Raw genomic sequence first — 26,002 nt, 5'->3', positions numbered from 1 at the left:
TTTTGGCACTCATGAACTCCTGGGTAGCTTTGGCTGTATGCTTGGGGTCATTGTCCATCTGTACTATGAAGCGCCGTCCAATCAACTTTGCAGCATTTGGCTGAATCTGGGCTGAAAGTATATCCCGGTACACTTCAGAATTCATCCGGCTACTCTTGTCTGCTCTTATGTCATCAATAAACACAAGTGACCCAGTGCCATTGAAAGCCATGCATGCCCATGCCATCACGTTGCCTCCACCATGTTTTACAGAGGATGTGGTGTGCCTTGGATCATGTGCCGTTCCCTTTCTTCTCCAAACCTTTTTCTTCCCATCATTCTGGTACAGGTTGATCTTTGTCTCATCTGTCCATAGAATACTTTTCCAGAACTGAGCTGGCTTCTTGAGGTGTTTTTCTGCAAATTTAACTCTGGCCTGTCTATTTTTGTTATTGATGAATGGTTTGCATCTAGATGTGAACCCTTTGTATTTACTGTCATGGAGTTTTCTCTTTACTGTTGACTTAGAGACAGATACACCTACTTCACTGAGAGTGTTCTGGACTTCAGTTGATGTTGTGAACGGGTTCTTCTTCACCAAATTAAGTATGCGGCAATCATCCACCACTGTTGTCATCCGTGGACGCCCAGGCCTTTTTGAGTTCCCAAGCTCACCAGTCAATTCCTTTTTTCTCAGAATGTACCCAACTGTTGATTTTGCTACTCCAAGCATGTCTGCTATCTCTCTGATGGATTTTTTCTTTTTTTTCAGCCTCAGGATGTTCTGCTTCACCTCAATTGAGAGTTCCTTTGACCGCATGTTGTCTGCTCACAGCAACAGCTTCCAAATGCAAAACCACACACCTGGAATCCACCCCTGACCTTTTAACTACTTCATTGATTACAGGTTAACGAGGGAGACGCCTTCAGAGTTAATTGCAGCCCTTAGAGTCCATTGTCCAATTACTTTTGGTCCCTTGAAAAAGAGGACGCTATGCATTACAGAGCTATGATTCCTAAACCCTTTCTCTGATTTGGATGTGGAAACTATCATATTGCAGCTGGGAGTGTGCACTTTCAGCCCATATTATATATATAATTGTATTTCTGAACATGTTTTTGTAAACAGCTAAAATAACAAAACTTGTGTCACTGTCCAAATATTTCTGGCCCTAACTGTATTTGTTACAAAGTTTCTTATATTCACCTGTACTATTAATTTATACAAAGCTGGTTGAAATTACATTTTCCATTTAATATGACTAGGAACAGATAATGCTCAGTCTTGGTAAATTAATACTGGATGCTCCTCTCACCCAGCAACTTTAGTTTGATTAAGAATAAACACTTGATCAAAGCAACAATAAACACAGAAAAAAGTAGAAATATACCAGCTATTCATCCATTAATATTTTTTTCAATCCTATTGTGTGTTTTTGTTATGATAGCAAAGCAACTCGCTCGGGAAAATAGATAACACACTAAAAACTGCAACTGACCCTGCCGAATCCTGTGCAGACTAGAGATCCTGATCCCACAGTCCCTAGTGGTACCTGTGTGAGCAGAGATAGCCCTAATCACAGATTAAATGATGGAAACTCGGAACTATGCTGCCTGAAAGTCCGTTGAGCACTTCACGTTCCTCCTAAGGAAGCGGAGGGCAGAATAGAGTGCAAATAACCTTCAGAAAGGAAAGGGTGCTGAACAGTGGTGTAACTTGAAGCTCATGGGCCCCAATGCGAAAGCTCCAACGGGGCCCCCCAAATATTTTAAATCTTTAATAGCAATATTTTTTTTCTATAGGCCAAAGGGACTTTTAGGGCCTCTAGGCTCCAGGGCCGGGTGCAATTGCAACCCCTGCACCTGTTGTAGAGTTTCACCCTTGGTGCTGAAATAGAAAGATTCCAAAGTGAGTAAAACAAACCACAAAATAAAGGATTAAATACGTAATATTAGAGAATATTTCACCTACTTCCTAAAAAGAAATAGAAGATAGGTGCAGGGTAAAGAACATAAACAGCAGAGAAATAAACCCTACCTGGTCTTACACTGACAGGCTTAATCTGCAACAGTATGGCTGGACATCTAAAACAGACTAGCACAAGCAGGAAATATCGCCAGAGGAAGGGTATGTAAAGCCGCACCTCAAAGGTGATAGGGCAGACAAATGAATAAATTAAAACATCTGATACCTTAAAACGACTGAAGAAAGGATATAAGAAATAAGAAACTAAACATCTGGAAAAGGTGTTTTTGCTGTGGCTCGACAGACAGAGAAGACTACCACTGTTATGATCTGGTGGCCTAGGAGCAGCATGAGACGGACTCTGGAGAAGGTGGTCCCTGTACTGACCGCAAACCCTGAACCTAGCAGCGCAACTAGAAGTAGCCGTGGGGGGTACCTAACACTCCCTAGACCACTTGGCACAGCCTAAGATCTAACTACCCCTAAAGACAGAAACAGGAAACCTATCTTGCCTCAGAGAAAATCCCCAAAGGATAGATAGCCTCCCACAAATATTGACTGTGAGAGGAGAGGGAAATAACATACGCAGATATGAAATCAGATTTTAGCATAGGAGACCATACTAGCTAAAAAGAAAGAAAAGAACAGAGTACTATGCGGTCAGTATAAAAACACTAGAAAATATCCACCGCAGAAAATACGGATCACCACATCTGACTAAAGACATGGGGGGTATATCTGCATCTCCAGAGATATAGCTAGGCTGCAAAAAATCCTTCACAGACTAAGCTGGACAAGACAAAAACATGAAAAAGCACAGAACTATAAGGTCCAGTGCAGGTGGACAGCAAAAACAAAGCCAGGACTTATCTTTGTAGAAAAGCACAGCAAACTGGAGAGACCAGCAGGGAAGTGAATCCTTCCAGAACAATAGACAACTGGCACTGACTAAAGGATCCTGCAAAGCTATATACCCCAGTCAGTTTGCAATCAGTAGATACACCTGTCCACTCCTGCAGTCCAGGCACAACTGCATTACCCTCTACAACCACCAGAGGGAGCCCAAAAGCTGAATTCACAACATACCACAAAGTACAGGCTCAAGGATTTGAACCGAGATGCATGACACTTATATTGCTATTAAAATTGAGAGAAAGATAAATAAATTGTCTCATATTTTCCTCCCTTCCTCTTCTTCATCTGGCTGCAACAGAAGTCTGTCTAGGCTGCCATGTAGCAAAAGTTTAATAAGCTCCAGCTTCAGGCAGAATTATTCAGAAAATGCAGATTACCAAACAGAAAGAGTGACTTTAATTCCTGTTTATATTGAACATTAATTTCTAGGTTAGTGTCCCTTTAATAGGGAGCAGTGAATAGATCTCATGTTGGTGTTTGTAGGGAGCTGTCAACATGAGAGTCACAGGGAAATTTAAATGAGGCCATCCACCATAATACTGGCATTAATTACTCTTTTTAACACATTTTGCTACTTTTTTCCTTTTTTTCCTTCCCGTCACATCACATCTGTGTGAACAATATAAAAAAGATTTATGATTTTCTCCCTTGTCTAATTACAGGCGCAGTGAGGACGCCAATCAACATTCTTGCTGAGCAATCACACCAGCCGAGCTTGATCTGCAGAAGATTTGTGTTGATAGACTTTTAGAGACCCAGAAAACCCAGAGAGTTATGCAGCAGGGAGATGCTAACAATTGCGATTATATTTTTTACTTTACTATATTTTTTCTCGATTTGTTTTAACCCCTTTATGACATTGGGCGTACAGTTACGCCAATGTCGGACTCCCTCCTTTTGATGTGGGCTCTGGCGGTGAGCCCACATCTTTCCCGGGACATGTTTTGAACAGCTGACATGTGCCCGCAATAGCTGCAGGTGGAATCATGATCCCTTCGCGGCTATTAACCAGTTAAATGCCGCTGTCAAACTCTGACAGCAGCATTTAACAAGTGCTTCCTGCAATCGCGCCGGAAATATGCCCACCGTGTCATGTGATCGCAGGTCACCGGTGTGTTGGCATGACAACCTGAGGTCTCCTGGAGATCTCTATAGTTGCCAGTGGTCGTCGCTCATAGCATCTGTACAAATCCCTAGTTAGACCGCACATGGAGTACTGTGTCCAGTTTTGGGCACCGGTGCTCAGGAAGGATATAATGGAACTAGAGAGAGTACAAAGGAGGGCAACAAAATTAATAAAGGGGATGGGAGAACTACAATACCCAGATAGATTAGCGAAATTAGGATTATTTAGTCTAGAAAAAAGACGACTGAGGGGCGATCTAATAACCATGTATAAGTATATAAGGGGACAATACAAATATCTCGCTGAGGATCTGTTTATACCAAGGAAGGTGACGGGCACAAGGGGGCATTCTTTGCGTCTGGAGGAGAGAAGGTTTTTCCACCAACATAGAAGAGGATTCTTTACTGTTAGGGCAGTGAGAATCTGGAATTGCTTGCCTGAGGAGGTGGTGATGGCGAACTCAGTCGAGGGGTTCAAGAGAGGCCTGGATGTCTTCCTGGAGCAGAACAATATTGTATCATACAATTATTAGGTTCTGTAGAAGGACGTAGATCTGGGGATTTATTATGATGGAATATAGGCTGAACTGGATGGACAAATGTCTTTTTTCGGCCTTACTAACTATGTTACTATGTTACTATGTGGATGCTTTCCTGAAACGGAAAGTACTTACAAGCAGCATAATACAAAGAATAGCTGGTTTACCCAGAATCCTTTGCAGTAGGCGGAGCTATGCAAATCATCTCTTTCCACCCCAGTCTAATCCACAGCGCTTGGAACCGCCAAGCGTGCAATGCTGCGGATTAGTTTCTAAAATTACACAGCCAACCAATTCCTACCTGTGGACACGTGTTTCGGGCTTTAGGCCCTCATCAGCACAGGGCTGGAATTGGTTGGCTGTATGGAGTGGGGCTCGGTGAGCAAGCGATACACACATGCTAGCCACCTTAGGGAGAGACCCAAGTTGGGCTAAATGTAGCGGGACGAAAGAGACCGAAAAGCCCTCTACTTAAAGGAAATACATAGTGGATGCTTTCCTGAAACGGAAAGTACTTACAAGCAGCATAATACAAAGAATAGCTGGTTTACCCAGAATCCTTTGCAGTAGGCGGAGCTATGCAAATCATCTCTTTCCACCCCAGTCTAATCCACAGCGCTTGGAACCGCCAAGCGTGCAATGCTGCGGATTAGTTTCTAAAATTACACAGCCAACCAATTCCTACCTGTGGACACGTGTTTCGGGCTTTAGGCCCTCATCAGCACAGGGCTGGAATTGGTTGGCTGTATGGAGTGGGGCTCGGTGAGCAAGCGATACACACATGCTAGCCACCTTAGGGAGAGACCCAAGTTGGGCTAAATGTAGCGGGACGAAAGAGACCGAAAAGCCCTCTACTTAAAGGAAATACATAGTGGATGCTTTCCTGAAACGGAAAGTACTTACAAGCAGCATAATACAAAGAATAGCTGGTTTACCCAGAATCCTTTGCAGTAGGCGGAGCTATGCAAATCATCTCTTTCCACCCCAGTCTAATCCACAGCGCTTGGAACCGCCAAGCGTGCAATGCTGCGGATTAGTTTCTAAAATTACACAGCCAACCAATTCCTACCTGTGGACACGTGTTTCGGGCTTTAGGCCCTCATCAGCACAGGGCTGGAATTGGTTGGCTGTATGGAGTGGGGCTCGGTGAGCAAGCGATACACACATGCTAGCCACCTTAGGGAGAGACCCAAGTTGGGCTAAATGTAGCGGGACGAAAGAGACCGAAAAGCCCTCTACTTAAAGGAAATACATAGTGGATGCTTTCCTGAAACGGAAAGTACTTACAAGCAGCATAATACAAAGAATAGCTGGTTTACCCAGAATCCTTTGCAGTAGGCGGAGCTATGCAAATCATCTCTTTCCACCCCAGTCTAATCCACAGCGCTTGGAACCGCCAAGCGTGCAATGCTGCGGATTAGTTTCTAAAATTACACAGCCAACCAATTCCTACCTGTGGACACGTGTTTCGGGCTTTAGGCCCTCATCAGCACAGGGCTGGAATTGGTTGGCTGTATGGAGTGGGGCTCGGTGAGCAAGCGATACACACATGCTAGCCACCTTAGGGAGAGACCCAAGTTGGGCTAAATGTAGCGGGACGAAAGAGACCGAAAAGCCCTCTACTTAAAGGAAATACATAGTGGATGCTTTCCTGAAACGGAAAGTACTTACAAGCAGCATAATACAAAGAATAGCTGGTTTACCCAGAATCCTTTGCAGTAGGCGGAGCTATGCAAATCATCTCTTTCCACCCCAGTCTAATCCACAGCGCTTGGAACCGCCAAGCGTGCAATGCTGCGGATTAGTTTCTAAAATTACACAGCCAACCAATTCCTACCTGTGGACACGTGTTTCGGGCTTTAGGCCCTCATCAGCACAGGGCTGGAATTGGTTGGCTGTATGGAGTGGGGCTCGGTGAGCAAGCGATACACACATGCTAGCCACCTTAGGGAGAGACCCAAGTTGGGCTAAATGTAGCGGGACGAAAGAGACCGAAAAGCCCTCTACTTAAAGGAAATACATAGTGGATGCTTTCCTGAAACGGAAAGTACTTACAAGCAGCATAATACAAAGAATAGCTGGTTTACCCAGAATCCTTTGCAGTAGGCGGAGCTATGCAAATCATCTCTTTCCACCCCAGTCTAATCCACAGCGCTTGGAACCGCCAAGCGTGCAATGCTGCGGATTAGTTTCTAAAATTACACAGCCAACCAATTCCTACCTGTGGACACGTGTTTCGGGCTTTAGGCCCTCATCAGCACAGGGCTGGAATTGGTTGGCTGTATGGAGTGGGGCTCGGTGAGCAAGCGATACACACATGCTAGCCACCTTAGGGAGAGACCCAAGTTGGGCTAAATGTAGCGGGACGAAAGAGACCGAAAAGCCCTCTACTTAAAGGAAATACATAGTGGATGCTTTCCTGAAACGGAAAGTACTTACAAGCAGCATAATACAAAGAATAGCTGGTTTACCCAGAATCCTTTGCAGTAGGCGGAGCTATGCAAATCATCTCTTTCCACCCCAGTCTAATCCACAGCGCTTGGAACCGCCAAGCGTGCAATGCTGCGGATTAGTTTCTAAAATTACACAGCCAACCAATTCCTACCTGTGGACACGTGTTTCGGGCTTTAGGCCCTCATCAGCACAGGGCTGGAATTGGTTGGCTGTATGGAGTGGGGCTCGGTGAGCAAGCGATACACACATGCTAGCCACCTTAGGGAGAGACCCAAGTTGGGCTAAATGTAGCGGGACGAAAGAGACCGAAAAGCCCTCTACTTAAAGGAAATACATAGTGGATGCTTTCCTGAAACGGAAAGTACTTACAAGCAGCATAATACAAAGAATAGCTGGTTTACCCAGAATCCTTTGCAGTAGGCGGAGCTATGCAAATCATCTCTTTCCACCCCAGTCTAATCCACAGCGCTTGGAACCGCCAAGCGTGCAATGCTGCGGATTAGTTTCTAAAATTACACAGCCAACCAATTCCTACCTGTGGACACGTGTTTCGGGCTTTAGGCCCTCATCAGCACAGGGCTGGAATTGGTTGGCTGTATGGAGTGGGGCTCGGTGAGCAAGCGATACACACATGCTGATGAGGGCCTAAAGCCCGAAACACGTGTCCACAGGTAGGAATTGGTTGGCTGTGTAATTTTAGAAACTAATCCGCAGCATTGCACGCTTGGCGGTTCCAAGCGCTGTGGATTAGACTGGGGTGGAAAGAGATGATTTGCATAGCTCCGCCTACTGCAAAGGATTCTGGGTAAACCAGCTATTCTTTGTATTATGCTGCTTGTAAGTACTTTCCGTTTCAGGAAAGCATCCACTATGTATTTCCTTTAAGTAGAGGGCTTTTCGGTCTCTTTCGTCCCGCTACATTTAGCCCAACTTGGGTCTCTCCCTAAGGTGGCTAGCATGTGTGTATCGCTTGCTCACCGAGCCCCACTCCATACAGCCAACCAATTCCAGCCCTGTGCTGATGAGGGCCTAAAGCCCGAAACACGTGTCCACAGGTAGGAATTGGTTGGCTGTGTAATTTTAGAAACTAATCCGCAGCATTGCACGCTTGGCGGTTCCAAGCGCTGTGGATTAGACTGGGGTGGAAAGAGATGATTTGCATAGCTCCGCCTACTGCAAAGGATTCTGGGTAAACCAGCTATTCTTTGTATTATGCTGCTTGTAAGTACTTTCCGTTTCAGGAAAGCATCCACTATGTATTTCCTTTAAGTAGAGGGCTTTTCGGTCTCTTTCGTCCCGCTACATTTAGCCCAACTTGGGTCTCTCCCTAAGGTGGCTAGCATGTGTGTATCGCTTGCTCACCGAGCCCCACTCCATACAGCCAACCAATTCCAGCCCTGTGCTGATGAGGGCCTAAAGCCCGAAACACGTGTCCACAGGTAGGAATTGGTTGGCTGTGTAATTTTAGAAACTAATCCGCAGCATTGCACGCTTGGCGGTTCCAAGCGCTGTGGATTAGACTGGGGTGGAAAGAGATGATTTGCATAGCTCCGCCTACTGCAAAGGATTCTGGGTAAACCAGCTATTCTTTGTATTATGCTGCTTGTAAGTACTTTCCGTTTCAGGAAAGCATCCACTATGTATTTCCTTTAAGTAGAGGGCTTTTCGGTCTCTTTCGTCCCGCTACATTTAGCCCAACTTGGGTCTCTCCCTAAGGTGGCTAGCATGTGTGTATCGCTTGCTCACCGAGCCCCACTCCATACAGCCAACCAATTCCAGCCCTGTGCTGATGAGGGCCTAAAGCCCGAAACACGTGTCCACAGGTAGGAATTGGTTGGCTGTGTAATTTTAGAAACTAATCCGCAGCATTGCACGCTTGGCGGTTCCAAGCGCTGTGGATTAGACTGGGGTGGAAAGAGATGATTTGCATAGCTCCGCCTACTGCAAAGGATTCTGGGTAAACCAGCTATTCTTTGTATTATGCTGCTTGTAAGTACTTTCCGTTTCAGGAAAGCATCCACTATGTATTTCCTTTAAGTAGAGGGCTTTTCGGTCTCTTTCGTCCCGCTACATTTAGCCCAACTTGGGTCTCTCCCTAAGGTGGCTAGCATGTGTGTATCGCTTGCTCACCGAGCCCCACTCCATACAGCCAACCAATTCCAGCCCTGTGCTGATGAGGGCCTAAAGCCCGAAACACGTGTCCACAGGTAGGAATTGGTTGGCTGTGTAATTTTAGAAACTAATCCGCAGCATTGCACGCTTGGCGGTTCCAAGCGCTGTGGATTAGACTGGGGTGGAAAGAGATGATTTGCATAGCTCCGCCTACTGCAAAGGATTCTGGGTAAACCAGCTATTCTTTGTATTATGCTGCTTGTAAGTACTTTCCGTTTCAGGAAAGCATCCACTATGTATTTCCTTTAAGTAGAGGGCTTTTCGGTCTCTTTCGTCCCGCTACATTTAGCCCAACTTGGGTCTCTCCCTAAGGTGGCTAGCATGTATGTTACTATGTAATTCTTCTATATAGTGGCTATCTGATCATCGCCTCTATGTAGCAGAGCCAATCGGGTTGTGGCAGCTTCTAGTCTCCCATGGAGGCTATTGAAGCATGCCAAAAGTAAAAAAAAAGGTTTTTAAAAATATATATATATAAAAAAATATATAAACGTTCAAATCACCCCCCTTTCGCCCTATTCAAAATAAAACAATTAAAAAAAATCAAACATACACATATTTGGTATCGCTGCATTCAGAATCGCCCAATCTATCGATAAAAAATAGGATTAACCTGATCACTACATGGGGTAGAGAAAAAAAACAAAAAACGCCATGATTACGTTGTTTTGGTCGCTGCGACATTGCATTAAAATGCAATAAGAAGAAAAGATCATATCTACACCAAAATGGTATGGTTAAAAATGTCAGCTCGGCATGCAAAAATTAAGCCCTAACCCAACCCAAGATCACGAAAAATTGTGACGATACAGCTATTGTAAAATGGGCAATTTTTTTTACAAAGTTTGGAATTTTTTTTTCCACCACTTAGGTAAAAAGTAACCTAGACATGTTTGGTGTTTATGAACTCATAATTACCTGAAGAATCATAATGGCAGGTCAGTTTTAGCATTTAGTGAACGTAGTAAAAAATCCAAACAAAAAACAAGTGTGGGATTGCACTTATTTTGCAATTTCACCGCGCTTGGAATTTTTCTCCCGTATTCTAGTACACAACATGGTAAAATCAATGATTTTATTCAAAAGTACAACTCTTCCCGCAAAAAAACAAGCCCTCACATGGCCATAATGATGGAAAAATAAAAAAGCTATAGCTCTGGGAAGAAGGGGAGTGAAAAACAAAAACGCAAAAACAAAAAAAGCTCCGGGGGTTAAGGGGTTAATAGCTGTTTTTATTCTTTTATTGGAATATTTGCTGGATGTGTCCACTGCCTACTACTGTTAACCATGTCAAGCTATCACTAATAACACATAGGAACCATGTAAGACATTACTGAATATGAATTGTTATGGATTGTGTTATGTATTAGATAAATAAATCTAATATCACTGGATACCTGGCAGTGTCTCCTGTATGTAGATAAATTAATTAATTAGCTATTAGCTGACAGTTTCTGGAAGTGCTACATTAAACATGATGATAAGTGCACCTAAGGCAGACGGGTCGTCTCTAGCCCATACTTGGGATATCACATGGCAATGGAAATGCAATAATTCCATGCCATATCAATTATAATATGATATCAACACTATCCCTGGATATATCTGAAATTGGGGGGACATAATCGTTTCTGTGGGGTCAAGCACCAGAATTTTTGTCTTTGGGAAACCACAAAAATGTAATATCAACCTGAATTATGGATATATCAAAGTTGTGTTTGGTGTGCTAAGCATGATGAAACTATAAGGGCAGCACGGTGGTGCAGTGGTTAGCACTGCAGCCTTGCAGCACTGGGGTCCTAGGTTCCAATCCCACCCAAGACAACATCTGCAAAGAGTTTGTATGTTCTCTCCGTGTTTGCGTGGGTTTCCTCCCACATTTCAAAGACATACTGATAGGGAATTTAGATTGTGAGCCCCAACGGGGACAGCGATGATAATGTGTGCAAACTGTAAAGCGCTGCGGAATATGTTAGCACTATATAAAAACAAAGATTATTATGTTTGGAAATATGGTGATCATATTATTCCTTTAGGTGGTTCCTGTGGGAAAATATTACTTAAATTATAAATATGTCTTTATTATCATGTTCCCTGAATGCAATTAGTCATCCTTCTCTAACTGGACCAGGAGATGGGTTAAAGGGTGTGGATGAGACCCTTTATAATATCTCCTCCAGAAAACCTCATGGTCAGATCCCAAAAGGACAATGTGTGTTGTAGATATGTCCAAATTTCAGCAGTGACTCCTCTTTCGAGGAAGGCCCTTTATTGTTTTAGGATGACTACTGTTCTTTACAAAATACAAGGTAAATAAAGACACAGTTTAATGAGTTCATTGTGGAGGAACTTGAATGTTCTGCACATAGCTTTGACATCAGTCCCAACATTTTTGGGATGAATTGGAACGCTGAGGCGAGCCTGATCTTCTAGTACAACATTAGTGCCTCATCTCAATAAGTACAAAATCCACAGTATAAAATCTTGTGGGAAGTCTTTCGAGAAAAATGGGCAAAAAAGGGAGCCTAACCCAAAGGGAGACCAACTTGTTCAATAAGCTCAAAAATACAGTGGGTTCGGAAAGTATTAAGACCCCTTTAAATTTTTCACTCTTTGTTTCATTGCAGCCATTTGGTAAATTCAAAAAGTTCATTTTTTTCTCATTAATGTTCATTCTGCACCCCATCTTGATGGAAAAGAAAAAGAAATGTAGAAATTTTTGCAAATTTAATAAAAAAGTAAAACTGAAATATCACATGGTCATAAGTATTCAGACCCTATACTCAGGCACTCATATTTAAGTCACATGCTGTCCATTTCCTTGCAATCCTCCTTGAGATGGTTCTATTCCTTCATTAGAGTCCAGCTGTGTTTAATTAAACTGACAGGACTTGATTTAGAAAGGCACACACCTGTCTATATAAGACCTCACAGCTCACAGTGCATGTCAGACCAAATGAGAATCATGAGCTCAGAGATCAAGGAGATCTGGCCAAGGAGCTCAGAGACAGAATTGTGGCAAGGCGCAGATCTGGTCAAGGTTACAACAGATTTCTGCAGTACTCAAGGTTCTTAAGAGCACATTGGCCTCTATAATCCTTAAATGGAAGAAGTTTGGGATCACCAAAAGTCTTCCTAGACCTGGCCATCCAACCAAACTGAGCAATCGTGGGAGAAGAGCCTTGGTGAGAGAGGTAAAGAAGAACCCCAAGATCACTGTGGCTGAGCTCCAGAGATGCAGTATGGAGATGGGAGAAATATCCACAAAATCAACTATCACTGCAGCCCTCCACCAGTCAGGCCATTATGGAAGAATGGCCAGATGGAAGCCTCTCCTCAGTGCAATTATAGACAAGAAGGCGTGCACTCAGTGTATAGTTAGATAGGTGCTGGCTGGACGTGGAAATGATCCAAACAAAGTCATATATTGAAGAAAACAGCCGCACTCAGGTTTTTTGAATGCATAACAGGAGCAAAAAGTTTATTCAAGTCACCACAATGTTAATGCAATACTGCAGGAGCTGGGCGGTCACGTCACCACCAGGCACCGCTCCAGCTCCTGCAGTATTCCCAGGGACATACCCCTTACATGCCATTCCGGATCTCCACATGCATTAACTATAGTCCGTACTGGGAATTTCTCCAGATTTCTCTACACTGCATCTCCGTTTTACTATTCCTATCCTCTTTCAAGTGAGGTTTGACAAAGACCCACCACGGGGTTGAAATGTTACCTACTTACCTACTTTATACCTACCACGGAGTCCCTCTCCTAACTTGAATAAACTTTTTGCTCCTGCTATTCATTCAAAAAATCCAAACCTGAGTGCGGCTGTTTTCTTCAATATATCTCCTCAGTACAAGACATATGAAAGCCCACATAGAGTTTGCTAAAAAACACATGAAGGACTCCCAGACTATGAGAAATAAGATTCTCTGGTCTGATGAGATGAAGATAGACCTTCTTGGTGATAATTCTAAGCGGTATGTGTGGAGAAAACCAGGCACTGCTCATCACCTGTCCAATACAATCCCAACAGTGAAACAAGGTGGTGGCAGCATCATGCTATGGGGTGTTTTTCACCTGCAGGGACAGGACAACTGGTTGTCATTGAAGGAAACATTAATGCGGCCAAGTACAGAGATATCCTGGATGAAAACCTCTTCCAGAGCACTCTGGACCTTCCAGTAAGACCAATGACCCTAAGCACACAGCTAATATAACAAATGAGTGACTTCACAACAACTCTGTGACCATTCTTAACTGGTGCAGCCAGAGCCCTGATCTTAACTCAATTGAGCATTTCTGGAGAGACCTGAAAATGGCTGTCCACCAACGTTCACCAATCAACCTGGCAGAACTGGAGAGGATCTGCAAGGAAGAATGGCAGAGGATCCCCAAATCCAGGTATGAAAAACTTGTTGCATCATTCCCAAGAAGACTTATGGCTGTACCAGCTCAAAAGAGTGCTTCTACTCAATACTGAGCAATACTCAATACTTATGAACATGTGATATTTCAGTTTTTCTTTTTTAATATATTAGCAAAATTACTACATTTCTGTTTTTTTCAGTCAAGATGAGGTGCAGAGAGTACATTAATGAGAAAAAAATTAACTTTTTTGAATTTGCCAAATGGCTGCAATGAAACAAAGGGTGAAAAATTTAAAGGCGTCTGAATACTTTCTGTACCCACTGTATATGATCATCACATGGCTCCATACATCTGGAATTATTGTACATGTTGATTATCACCATAAGAGCATTTTTACCTACAGTACAGACCAAAAGTTTGGACACACCTTCTCATTTAAAGATTTTTCTGTATTTTCATGACTATGAAAATTGTACATTCACACTGAAGGCATCAAAACTATGAATTAACACATGTGGAATTTATATACTTAACAAAAATGTGTGAAACAACTGAAAATATGTTTTATATTCTAGGTTCTTCAAAGTAGCCACCTTTTGCTTTGATGACTGCTTTGCCCACTCTTGGCATTCTCTTGATGCGCGTCAAGAGATAGTCACCGGGAATGGTTTTCACTTCACAGGTGTGCCCTGTCAGGTTTAATAAGTGGGATTTCTTGCCTTATAAATGGGGTTGGAATCATCAGTTGTGTTGTGCAAAAGTCTGGTGGATACACAGCTGATAGTCCTACTGAATAGACTGTTAGAATTTGTATTATGGCAAGAAAAAAGCAGCTAAGTAAAGAAAAACAAGTGGCCATCAATACTTTAAGAAATGAAGGTCAGTCAGTCCAAAAAATTGGGCAAACTTTTAAAGTGTCCCAAAGTGCAGTGGCAAAAACCCTCAAGCACTACAAAGAAACTGGCTCACATGAGGACCGCCCCAGGAAAGGAAGACCAAGAGTCAACTCTGCTTCTGAGGATAAGTTTATCCGAGTCACCAGCCTCAGAAATCGCAGGTTAACAGCAGCTCAGATTAGAGACCAGGTCAATGCCACACAAAGTTCTAGCAGCAGACACATCTCTACAACAACTGTTAAGAGGAGACTTTGTGCAGCAGGTCTTCATAGTAGATAGCTGATAGTAAACCACTGCTAAGGACAGGCAACAAGCAGAAGAGACTTGTTTGAGCTAAAGAACACAAGGAATGGACATTAGACCAGTGAAAATATGTGCTTTGGTCTGATGAGTCCAAATTTGAGATCTTTGGTTCTAACCACCGTGTCTTTGTGCGACGCAGAAAAGGTGAACGGATGGACTCTATGTGCCTGGTTCCCACCGTGAAGCATGGAGGAGAAGGTGTGCTGGTGTGGGGGTGCTTTGCTGGTGACACTGTTGGGGATTTATTCAAAATTGAAGGCATACTGAACCAGCATGGCTACCACAGCATCTTGCAGCGGCATGCTATTCCATTCTTTTTGCGTTTAGTTGGGCCATCATTTATTTTTCAACAGGACAATGACCCCAAACACACCTCCAGGCTGTGTAAGGGCTATTTGACCAAGAAGGAGAGTGATGGGGTGCTATGCCAGATGACTTGACCTCCACATTCACCAGACCTGAACCCAATCGAGATGGTTTGGGGTGAGCTGTACCGCAGAATGAAGGCAAAAGAGCCAAGTGCTAAGCATCTCTGGGAACTCCTTCAAGATTGTTGGAAGACCATTCCCGGTGACTACCTCTTGAAGCTCATCAAGAGAATGCCAAGAGTGTGCAAAGCAGTCATCAAAGCAACAGGTGGCTACTTTGAAGATCCTAGAATATAAGACATATTTTCAGTTGTTTCACACTTTTTTGTTATTTTTTGAAAAACTACAAAATTGCCCTAAATAAAAAAATGCTGACTACCTGGTTGGCAACATGATATTTTTTTACAGATGGATATCTTTACTTTTAATCCTCGTTAAGAAGTTGGTCATACAGAATTCACAGAGTAGCGACCTGCATATGGCACTGGAGAGACAATTACTTTCTTCCGGAAAAGAGGTATTTTGCTAAATCTTCCCAGACAGCATTGCTCTGAATAGGGTTAATCACTTTATCTTTATTTTAACAAATGTGTTGGGGAAAAGATTTTGTGGCACTTACGTATATGCAAGTATGAAAGATTTTCTTTCTGCTTATGTTAGTACAGATTAAATCATAACCGCACAACGCTCCTTTCCACAAAATGGCTGCTAATGGAGAAGCATGTGACTGGACATGTCCGTCAACTTCATCCAATTGGAAAATACTTTACTTGAGAAGCTATTTCTCAATTGGAGGAGGCTGATAGACAGGTCTGATCACTTCCTCCACAATTGTTGGCCATTGTGTCATGTCGGACGCTGTTCACACTAGGGCGTCCGACAGAAAGCGGTAATACCACATTTGTCCACTATACGCTCAGTGGCGCCGGCTAGATTTTATCCAGGTTTTCCAGGGTTAATCTGGCTGGTAATCTGGTTGGAGGCTGGGTCACGCCCGTGGCCTTTAAATAGTCACTCTGGACTTTGGGCGTCGCCGATTATAGCTTGTGTCTTGTGTCTGGTGATCTCGGTCTGGAGTGGTGGTCTAGTAGTTGAAGTATCGTATCTGGTGGTGTATTATCCTTTGTCATATTTCTCCTTCCTATATTTGTGTTTGTTTTGCCCTGTGCACATTATCGTATTTTCCTGTGTGCTTGCGGCGTGGTGCGTTTTTTAGTTTTCCCTGTCTGTGCTTTCTGTGGGGGATTGGTGTGTGGTCTCTTCACTGGGTCGTGGGTGGAGGTTTCAGCATAGGGCTGAAACAGGAGTCAGGGTCAGGCCTGGAGGCCCAGACAAGCACACCATCAGTGTAAATTCTGGGAGAGGGACATGCAGGGTTTTCCCTAGTCTGAGGGATATCGCAGGGGCCCGGGTAATCAGCTTTAGTCTACCCAATACACCCGTGACATTATAAGTGGCCTAAATAAATTTCGGATGCCATGGATCCCATGACTTCCATAACTAGCCAGTTGGAGGCACTGTCCTTACAAGTCACTGAGTTGAAGGGGGCAGTTCAGCAACAAGGTCTTGTAGCATCTAATGTGCAAGCTGAAACTGCAGGTAGAGTTGCAGAGCCAAAGATCCCTTTACCTGAGAGGTTTACTGGGGAACGCAGTAAATTTGTTGTTTTTCGTGAAGCTTGCAAATTATATTTTTGTATGCGCCCGGTTTCCTCAGGTAATGAGGCTCAGCATGTGGGCCTGGTATTGTCATTACTGAACGGAGACTCCCAAGCATGGGCGTTTTCATTACCATCTGATTCAGCTGCATTTAACTCAGTGGAGATTTTTTTTTTCTGCTCTTGGACTCATATATGATGATCCTGACAGACTGGCTCTAGCAGAGTCTAAAATACGTGCTCTCCACCAGGGAGAGCGAATGGTGGAGGATTACTGTTCTGAATTTCGCCGCTGGGCTGTGGACACACAATGCAATGACCCTGCGCTGCGGAGTCAATTTCTACATGAGGTTTTGAGAAGGGTTAAATAAGCCCTCCTGATGTATGAGACTCCTGCTTCTCTAGAGTCTGCCATGAGTCTTGTTATCCGCATTGATCGCCGTCTGCGTCAGGGGGCGCAAGAGACGCTGCCTATGGGGGAGGGCGTAGGTGCACGTGTGGTTGCTGCAGGTGAGCCCACGGAGCCTAAGCAAATCGCAGGGGTCTCGCATCATCTTGCCTCCTCACTCAGGAAGCAGGGAGCCTCTTTTTGCTGTGGTAAAAAAGGGCATTATGTAAATGCTTGTCCTCTATTTTCTAAGAAAAGCGCAACGGCAGAAAACTTCTAAGCTCAGAGGGTGTGGAGGAGGCCAATCTGAGCTTATGCATATCCTCCATGGGGGTCTCTCAATGTATGCTCCCTGTCAGAGTTACGGTCGCTGGCAGAGAGCTGCCAATCACTGTTTTTGTGGATAGTGGGTCGGCCACTAATCTCATTGATGCGGAGTTTGCGCGCACGGCCGGGTTCACGGTCGATTATCTGCCTCATCCTATCCAGGTGGTCACCATCAATGCTACTCCACTCCCACAGGGGCAGATTACTGAGTTTGTGGCTGAGGTTAAACTCCACATTGGGGTCCTACATTCTGAGCAAGTTACATGTAGGGTGCTCAGTAATCTTCCTGCACAAATGGTTCTGGGGTTTCCATGGTTGTCTATGCACAACCTGGTGATTGACTGGAAAACTCAGGATATAATTCAGTGGAGCGGATTTTGCCAGGAGAATTGCCTGGCCACATGTGTGTCTGCTGTGACTTCCAGCATTCCTGAGTCACTGCTGGATTTCGCAGATGTGTTCTCTGAGAAGGGTTGCTCTGAATTGCCACCACATCGACCCTATGACTGTACTATTAGGTTTAAACCAGGGGCCAAGTTGCCGAAAGCTAGGATGTTTAACATCTCTGGTCCTGAGAGGCAAGCCCTAAAGGACTACATTGCTGAAAGTCTGAGCAAAGGGCACATCAGGCCTTCGTCCTCGCCGGTGGCAGCGGGGTTCTTCTTTGTTAAGAAGAATGATGGCGGACTACGCCCGTGTCTGGATTTTAGGGAGTTAAACCAGATTACGGTTCGTGATCCATACCCTATGCCACTAATACCTGATTTGTTCAACTAGGTGGCTGGTGCTAAGTGGTTTTCCAAGCTTGACCTCAGGGGGGCGTACAGCCTCATAAGAGTCCGTCAAGGTGATGAGTGGAAGACGGCTTTTAATACTCCTGAGGGTCATTTTGAAAATTTGGTGATGCCATTTGGGTTGACAAACGCGCCTGCTGTATTCCAACATTTCATAAATGATGTGTTCTCGCATGTACTGGGGAAATTCGTTATTGTGTACCTAGATGACATTCTCATTTATTCATGCGACCGTGATACTCATTTAGAGCATGTGAGGCAGGTGTTACAGCTATTCAGAGAAAATAAGCTCTATGCAAAACTTGAGAAATGTGTTTTTTTCGGTTCAGGAGTTGCCTTTCTTGGGTTATATTGTGTTTGCTTCAGGGTTTAAAATGGACGCCGCTAAGGTGCAAACGGTGCTGCATTGGGAACGGCCTGATAACCTAAAAGCCCTCCAGTGGTTCCTTGGATTTTCTAATTATTATAGAAAATTTATCAAAGATTTTTCTACCATTGCTAAACCGCATACTGACATGACAAAAAAGGGTACAAATTTCTCCGCCTGGCCGGAGGCTGCTGTGCGCGCATTCGAATTTCTGAAGAACAGTTTTGCTTCGGCCCCCATTCTGGTGCAACCGGACGTATCAAAACCATTTACCGTGGAGGTCGATGCATCTGAAGTTGGAGTGGGGGCGGTGCTGTCACAAGGCTCATCCTTGGGCGAGTTGCGTCCATGCGCCTACTTTTCCAAGAAGCTGTCATCCGCCGAACGTAATTACGATATCGGCAACAGGGAGTTGTTGGCTATCAAGTTGGCTTTTGAGGAATGGCGACACTTCTTGGAGGGGGCGGTCCACCAGGTTACAGTTACCATAAAAATCTGCTTTATTTAGAGTCAGCCAAGCATCTGTCCCCCAGGCAGGCTCGTTGGTCATTTTATTTTCAGGCGTTTCAACTTTTTTGTCACGTACCGTCCAGGGTCTAAGAACACTAAGGCAGATGCTTTATCCAGGTGTTTTCCGGGGGGGAGAACCTCGGGAAGATCCGTTACCCATCCTCCAAAAGGGTGTAGTGGTCTCGGCTCTCACGGCAGAGGTTGAGGCGGAGATTGCCGAGGCTCAGGAGGAAGTACCACCAGAGCTTCCCGTTAACAAATGATTTGTACCGCTCCATCTTTGCCTAAAGGTGTTGAGAGAGCATCATGATGCTGTTCTGGCTGGCCATCCAGGGGTTAGGGGAGTTGGTGTCGTGTCGGTTTGGTGGCCCAAAATCCGACAGGACATGGTCTCATACGTATCAGCATGTACCACGTGTGCTAGGGCTAAGATGCCTCGCTCCCGTCCTGCTGGCTCATTACATCCTCTAGGGGTACCCAGTAGGCCATGGACGGAGATCTCCATGGATTTTATTACAGACCTACCTTCCTCTGCTGGGAACATGGTCATCTTGGTGGTTGTTGATCGGTTCTCAAAGATGTCGCACTTTGTGTCCTTGCCTTCGTTGCCTAACGCAAAGACTCTGGCTCAGGTTTTTGTGCAGGAGGTGGTCAGACTTCACGGGGTCCCGTCTGACATAGTGTCTGATAGGGGTACTCAGTTTGTGGCAAAGTTTTTGAAAGCTTTTTGCTCATGGCTGGGGATCAAGTTGTCGCATTCTTCGGCATCCTCAGTCAAATGGTTAGACCGAGCGTATGAACCAGAATTTGGAGCAGTACTTACGCTGCTTTGTTTCTAACAACCAGGAGGAATGGTCGACGTTCATTCCTTTGGCTGAGTTTGCCATTAACAATCACCGCCAGGATCGTGTTTATGGGTACCATCCTCAATTTTGTACTCTGCGTCAGGGTGGCTCTGCTGGCATTCCTGAGGAGGACAAGCTAGGAGCACAACTGTCATCTGTTTGGAGGAGAGTGAAACAGCGCTTGCTGAGCGTGGGTGCTAGGTATAAACGAGTGGCTGACAGTAGACGTGTGCCAGGTCTGGACCTGAGTGTGGGTGATTGGGTGTGGTTGTCCACAAAAAACATAAAGCTCAAAGTACCATCCCTGAAATTGGGTCCAAGGTATATTGGTCCATTTAGGATCGCCGCCATCATTAACCCAGTAGCCTACCGATTGGAGCTTCCTACGGTATATAAAATACACAACGTGTTTCACAGATCTCTGTTAAAGAAGGTGGTGGGTTCCATGGACACGGCGCCGATGCCACCTCCAGTCTTGGTGGATAGCAATTTGGAGTTTGAAGTCTCCAAAGTGGTTGACTCTTGTATAGTGTGCCGCACATTACAGTACCTGGTACACTGGCGTGGTTATGGGCCAGAGGAGAGGTCTTGGGTACCAGCTTCGGACATACATGCGGACCGGCTGGTCAGTATGTTTCACCGCCGCCATCCAGACAAGCCGGGTCCTATAAGTCGTGAGGGCCCTGGGGTCCCTCGTAGAAGGCGGGGTACTGTCATGGCTGTTCACACTAGGGCGTCCGACAGAAAGCGGTAATTCCACATTTGTCCACTATACGCTCAGTGGCGCCGGCTAGATTTTATCCAGGTTTTCCAGGGTTAATCTGGCTGGTAATCTGGTTGGAGGCTGGGTCACGCCCGTGGCCTTTAAATAGTCATTCTGGACTTTGGGCGTCGCTGATTATAGCTTGTGTCTTGTGCCTGGTGATCTCGGTCTGGAGAGGTGGTCTAGCAGTTGAAGTATTGTATCTGGTGGTATATTATCCTTTGTCATATTTCTCCTTCCTATATTTGTGTTTATTTTTGCCCTGTGCACATTATAGTGTTTTCCTGTGTGTCTGTGGCGTGGTGCATTTTTAGTTTTCCCTGTCTGTACTTTCTGTGTAGGTTGGTGTGTGGTCTTATTACTGGGTGGCAAGTGGAAGTTTCAGCATAGGGCTGAAACAGGAGTCAGGGTCAGGCCTGGCGGCCCAGACAAGCACACCATCAGTGTAAATTCTGGGAGAGGAACAGACAGGGTTTTCCCTAGTCTGAGGGATATCGCAGGGGCCCGGGTAATCAGGTTTAGTCTACCCAATACCCCCGTGACACATTGTGACAGGAATGTTGTGTAGTCTATGAGGAAAGCTGCACTAACAAGTGATGGAAGAGAACAAATAAGACACCTTAGTATGCGTCACAAAATTGTGCTCCTGACACGTGTTAAAATAAAAATAACGTGGTCAACCCCTTTAAGGTTTTACTCCTGTCTGCATTTGATGGACATCTCTGACAGATGGTATGGAGATAAGCTGGGTAGAGAAGCAGCATCCAAACTTGGGTAAAGTAAGCAAATTTTCTTTCATTTTGCCATAGATGGTATCGAGATCTCAGCTCAGTCAATAAAAGGCAGAGGGGCAGGAATTGAGGACATTGAGGGGTTGTGCCGATCACAATTTGGAGACCTATTGGGCCAATCGACACATATTGGTATTCAGATCAGGACTTGTATAAAACTAAGGTATGCTAATGTGGTAATATATACTTGTAGCGATGAACATTAAGATACATATAATTTGGTTGTAGCAATTTGTGAAGGAAAAACTTGCTAACAGGTTGCCTTTAGTTGTCTAGCCATCATTCTATTGTATTGCTTTGATTCCCTTGGTTTTATTTTCTGGATTTCCGAATGATAATGAGACTTTTAGATTTGATATTTATGGGATTTCTCTGTAATTACTCTTTCTCAAGTAGTTAATAGTCTAAAGAAAATATTTATGATCAACTTTTGCAAGTACATTAGAGAACTAGAATTGTAGAGCTCAGATTTCAATAGCTTTTAATGACAGAACTGTAAGTCATATCCTCAAACGCGAAAGAAAAAATAGGAATGAGAAAAGAAAGGAAAATTACCCGGTGCTTCAATGAGCTGCTTGTATACACTTAGGAAGGCGGCCTCTGCTTCTTTGCTTCTTTTACTAAGAGCTACAACCTGGTGAGAAGTCAAAGGAGAAGACAGATTACATACAGAACATTGTAGAACATTATTGCAAGTTCAACACATCTTTACAAGGTGTAAGGTATACATTTTAGTGAAAACTACATACAGATTATAAGCTGCTGAAAAAAAGTCATACCTGTATGCCTCATATCAGATGCATTGTTGAGAAATAATCTTTTATGACTTTATATAAATTATCTCTTCTGGGCTATGGGATGGATGCTGCCTGGAAGATAGCTCTGCCCCCAGAGACTATTTTACATGAAGGGGAGTTACCAGTGTGATGGCCACTCTCTGCAGAGCTATGTGTGATCTCTGCTTTCACTGCAGAGCTGTGTGATTATACCTGACACATCTGCCGATTCCTCTCAGCTTCCAGCTCACAGGCAGACAGGGCTTCAATATTGGGGCAATATAGCAGAGGTCAGAGAAAAGCAAAAATGTGTTTGCAAGACGAATTTCATTTCTCCTGTTCTTTATAAATTACTTGCCTCACCCTGGTAACTCCCCCTTCAATCTCTGGAGGCAGAGTTATCTTCCAGGCAGCGTCTTCCCCAAAGTCTGGAAGAGGTCATTTATATAAAGTAATAAAAGATGATTTATCCACAACAAGGCATCTGATATGAGGCATACAGGTATCACTCTCCTCGACAGTCTATAATCTGTATGCCCATATTAATAGTTTGGATAGGTCAAATGTGGTGACAGATTCCCTTTCACCCCTTTCTGACCTTGGACGTACTATCCCGTCGAGGTGACCTGGGCCTATCTGACCCTCGACGGGATAGCACATCATAGCGATCGGCTGCGCTCACGGGGTGAGCGTGGCCGATCGCGGCCGGGTGTCAGCTGCCTATCGCAGCTGACATCCGGCGCTATGTGCCAGGAGCAATCATGGAACGTCCCCGACACATTAACCCCCGGCACACCGTGATCAAACATGATCGCGGTGTGCCAGCGGTTGTTATGGACCTGGTGGTTAGGAGCACCCGGCACGACCTGATAGTTAAACTCACACAGGACAAGCTCTGGGATGTGGGAGCTCTGCTGACCGCAAGCCCTAATCCTATCACACAACTAGAAATAGCCGTGGAGCGTTCCTGACTCTCCCTAGACGCCTCTTCACAGCCTAAGAGCTAGCTAGCCCTAGAGATAGAAAATAAAGCCTACCTTGCCTCAGAGAAATTCCCCAAAGGAAAAGGCTAGCAAGACAAAATCATGATAACCAGCTGGACAAGGAAACAATGAACAAATAATAACTATCAGGAACTTAGCTTCAGCTGGAGAAGACAGATCACCAGAAAGATCCAAGAGCGAACTGAACCAATGCAGGAACATTGACAGCTGGCATGGAGTAACGATCTGAGTGGAGTTAAATAGAGCAGCCAACCAAAGGATAAACCACATCACCTGTGTAAGGAACCTCAGAAGCAGCAGCTTCACTCACAGCCACCAGAGGGAGTCCATGGACAGAACTCGCCGAAGTACCATTCACGACCACAGGAGGGAGTTAGACAACAGAATTCAAAACAGTCGGTATAGGGAAGCATCGCGCAGGGAGGGGGCTCCCTGCGTACTTCCCTGAGACCCCCGCAGCAATGCGATGTGATCGCGTTGCTGCGAGGGTCTCTTACCTCCTCCTTCTCCTTGCAGGCCTGGATCCAAGATGGCCGTGGCATCCAGGTCCTGCAGGGAGGGAGGTGGCTTCACAGCGCCTACTCAGAGCAGGCACTCTGAAGCCTGAAGCTGTGCATGTCAGATCGCTGATCTGACACAGTGCACAGCAAAGTGTCAGATCAGCGATCTTACACTATAACATGATGCCATCCCCCTGGGGCATTGTTATAGTGTAAAAAAAAATATTCCAATGTGTAAAAAAAAATTAAAAAATTCTAAAAAAATTCCCCCCCCCCAAAAAAAATATTGTTCCTATAAATACATTTCTTTATCTAAATAAAAAAAAACAATAAAAGTACACATATTTAGTATCGCCGCGTCAGTAACAACCCCACCCATAAAACTATATCACTAGTTAACCCCCTTCAGTGAACGCCGTAAAAAAAAAAAAAAAAAACCATGCAAAAAACAACGCTTTATTCTCATACAACCAAACAAAAAGTGGAATAACACGCGATCAAAAAGACAGATATAAATAACCATGGTACCACTGAAAACGTCATCTTGTCCTGCAAAAAATGAGCCGCCAAACAGCATCATAAGCAAAAAGATAAAAAAGTTATAGTCCTCAGAATAAAGCGATGCAAAAATAATTATTTTTTCTATAAAATAGTTTTTATCGTACAAAAGCGCCAAAACATAAAAAAATGATATAAATGAGGTATTGCTGTAATCGTAGTGACCCAAAGAATAAAACTGCTTTATCAATTTTACCAAACGTGGAACGGTATAAACGCCTCCCCCAAAAGAAATTCATGAATAGCTGGTTTTTGGTCATTCTGCCTCACAAAAATCGGAATAAAAAGCGATTAAAAAATGTCACCAAAATGGTGTCACTTGTAGGGGGTTTAAATGTTTAGGCACATCAGTGGCTCGCCAAACGCAACATGGCGTCCCATCTCAATTTCTGTCAATTTTGCATTGAAAAGTCAAATTGCCCTCCTTTGCTTCCGACACAGAGCGCCCAAACAGTGGTTTACCCCCACATATGGGGTATCGGCGTACTCAGGACAAATTGTGCAACAACTTTTGGGGTCCATTTTCTCCTGTTATGCTTGGTAAAATAAAACATATTGGAGCTGAAGTAATTTTTTTGTGAAAAAAAGTTAAATGTTCATTTTTATTTAAACATTCCAAAAATTCCTGTGAAACACCTGAAGGGTTAATAAACTTCTTGAATGTGGTTTTGAGCACCTTGAGGGGTGTAGTTTTTAGAATGGTGTCGCACTTGGGTATTTTCTACCATATAGACCCCTCAAAATGACTTCAAATGAGATGTGGTCCCTAAAAAAAATGGTGTTGTAAAAATGAGAAATTGCTGGTCAACTTTTAACCCTTATAACTCCCTAACAAAAAAAAAATTTGGTTCCAAAATTGTACTGATATAAAGTAGACATGTTAGAAATGTTACTTATTTTGTATGACATATCTCTGTGATTTAATTGCATAAAAATTCAAAGTTGGAAAATTGCAAAATTTTCAAAATTTTCGCCAAATTTCCGTTTTTTTCACAAATAAAGGCAGGTAATATCAAATAAATTTTACCACTATCATGAAGTACAATATGTCACGAGAAAGCAGTGACAGAATCACCAGGATCCGTTGAAGCGTTCCAGAGTTATAACCTCATAAAGGGACAGTGGTCAGAATTGTAAAAATTGGCCTGGTCATTGACGTGCAAACCACCCTTGGGGGTAAAGGGGTTAAAGCTCTATCTTGGATCTGCAAAAATTTATGTCATGTGCTCCCCTTTTTTGAGGTGCTCTATGCAAATAGCTTTAGTTTTGTATTACTTTTTAATTGTTTCAATAAAGATGATTATTTTTAAGTGCTTATTTGTCTTACCTCTCTCATTATCCTGGGATAATATTATTTTCTTAAATTGTGCTCAAATATTTAGTAAAATGTGTCTGAAGCATACAATAAACATGAAGAAGATATGTATCTCAAATTCAGTATGATTATAAATGCCCAAATCTTTATTCTAAACTAGATAATGTGCTGAGATTTGTGTGAACTTGAAGTCATCTTCAACATCATTATTATCATTTTTAATGAAACATCTACCGCATGGCAGGATGGGTACTTTTACAGAACAACTATCTAAGCAGATAATATTGAAGTTAAACTTATAAAAACATTACAGTA

At 43.8% G+C, this 26,002-nt stretch overlaps 1 protein-coding gene across 1 annotated transcript in view; it reads right to left on the bottom strand.

Moving 5' to 3' along the window:
* CUX2 (cut like homeobox 2) overlaps nt 1–26,002 on the bottom strand; it is a 739,268-nt gene that overhangs the window by 240,218 nt on the left and 473,048 nt on the right. Inside the window, exon 4 of the mRNA XM_069754866.1 lies at nt 22,090–22,168. Within this exon, the coding sequence (XP_069610967.1) occupies nt 22,090–22,168 (79 nt within the window). The remainder of the gene's footprint in view (nt 1–22,089; nt 22,169–26,002) is intronic.

This window comes from Ranitomeya imitator, chromosome 1 (assembly GCF_032444005.1).
Source record: "Ranitomeya imitator isolate aRanImi1 chromosome 1, aRanImi1.pri, whole genome shotgun sequence".
In the NCBI taxonomy this organism is placed as follows: domain Eukaryota; kingdom Metazoa; phylum Chordata; class Amphibia; order Anura; family Dendrobatidae; genus Ranitomeya; species Ranitomeya imitator.
Note: the sequence above shows the minus strand (reverse complement) of the source record. Positions and strands in the feature narration are given on the sequence as shown.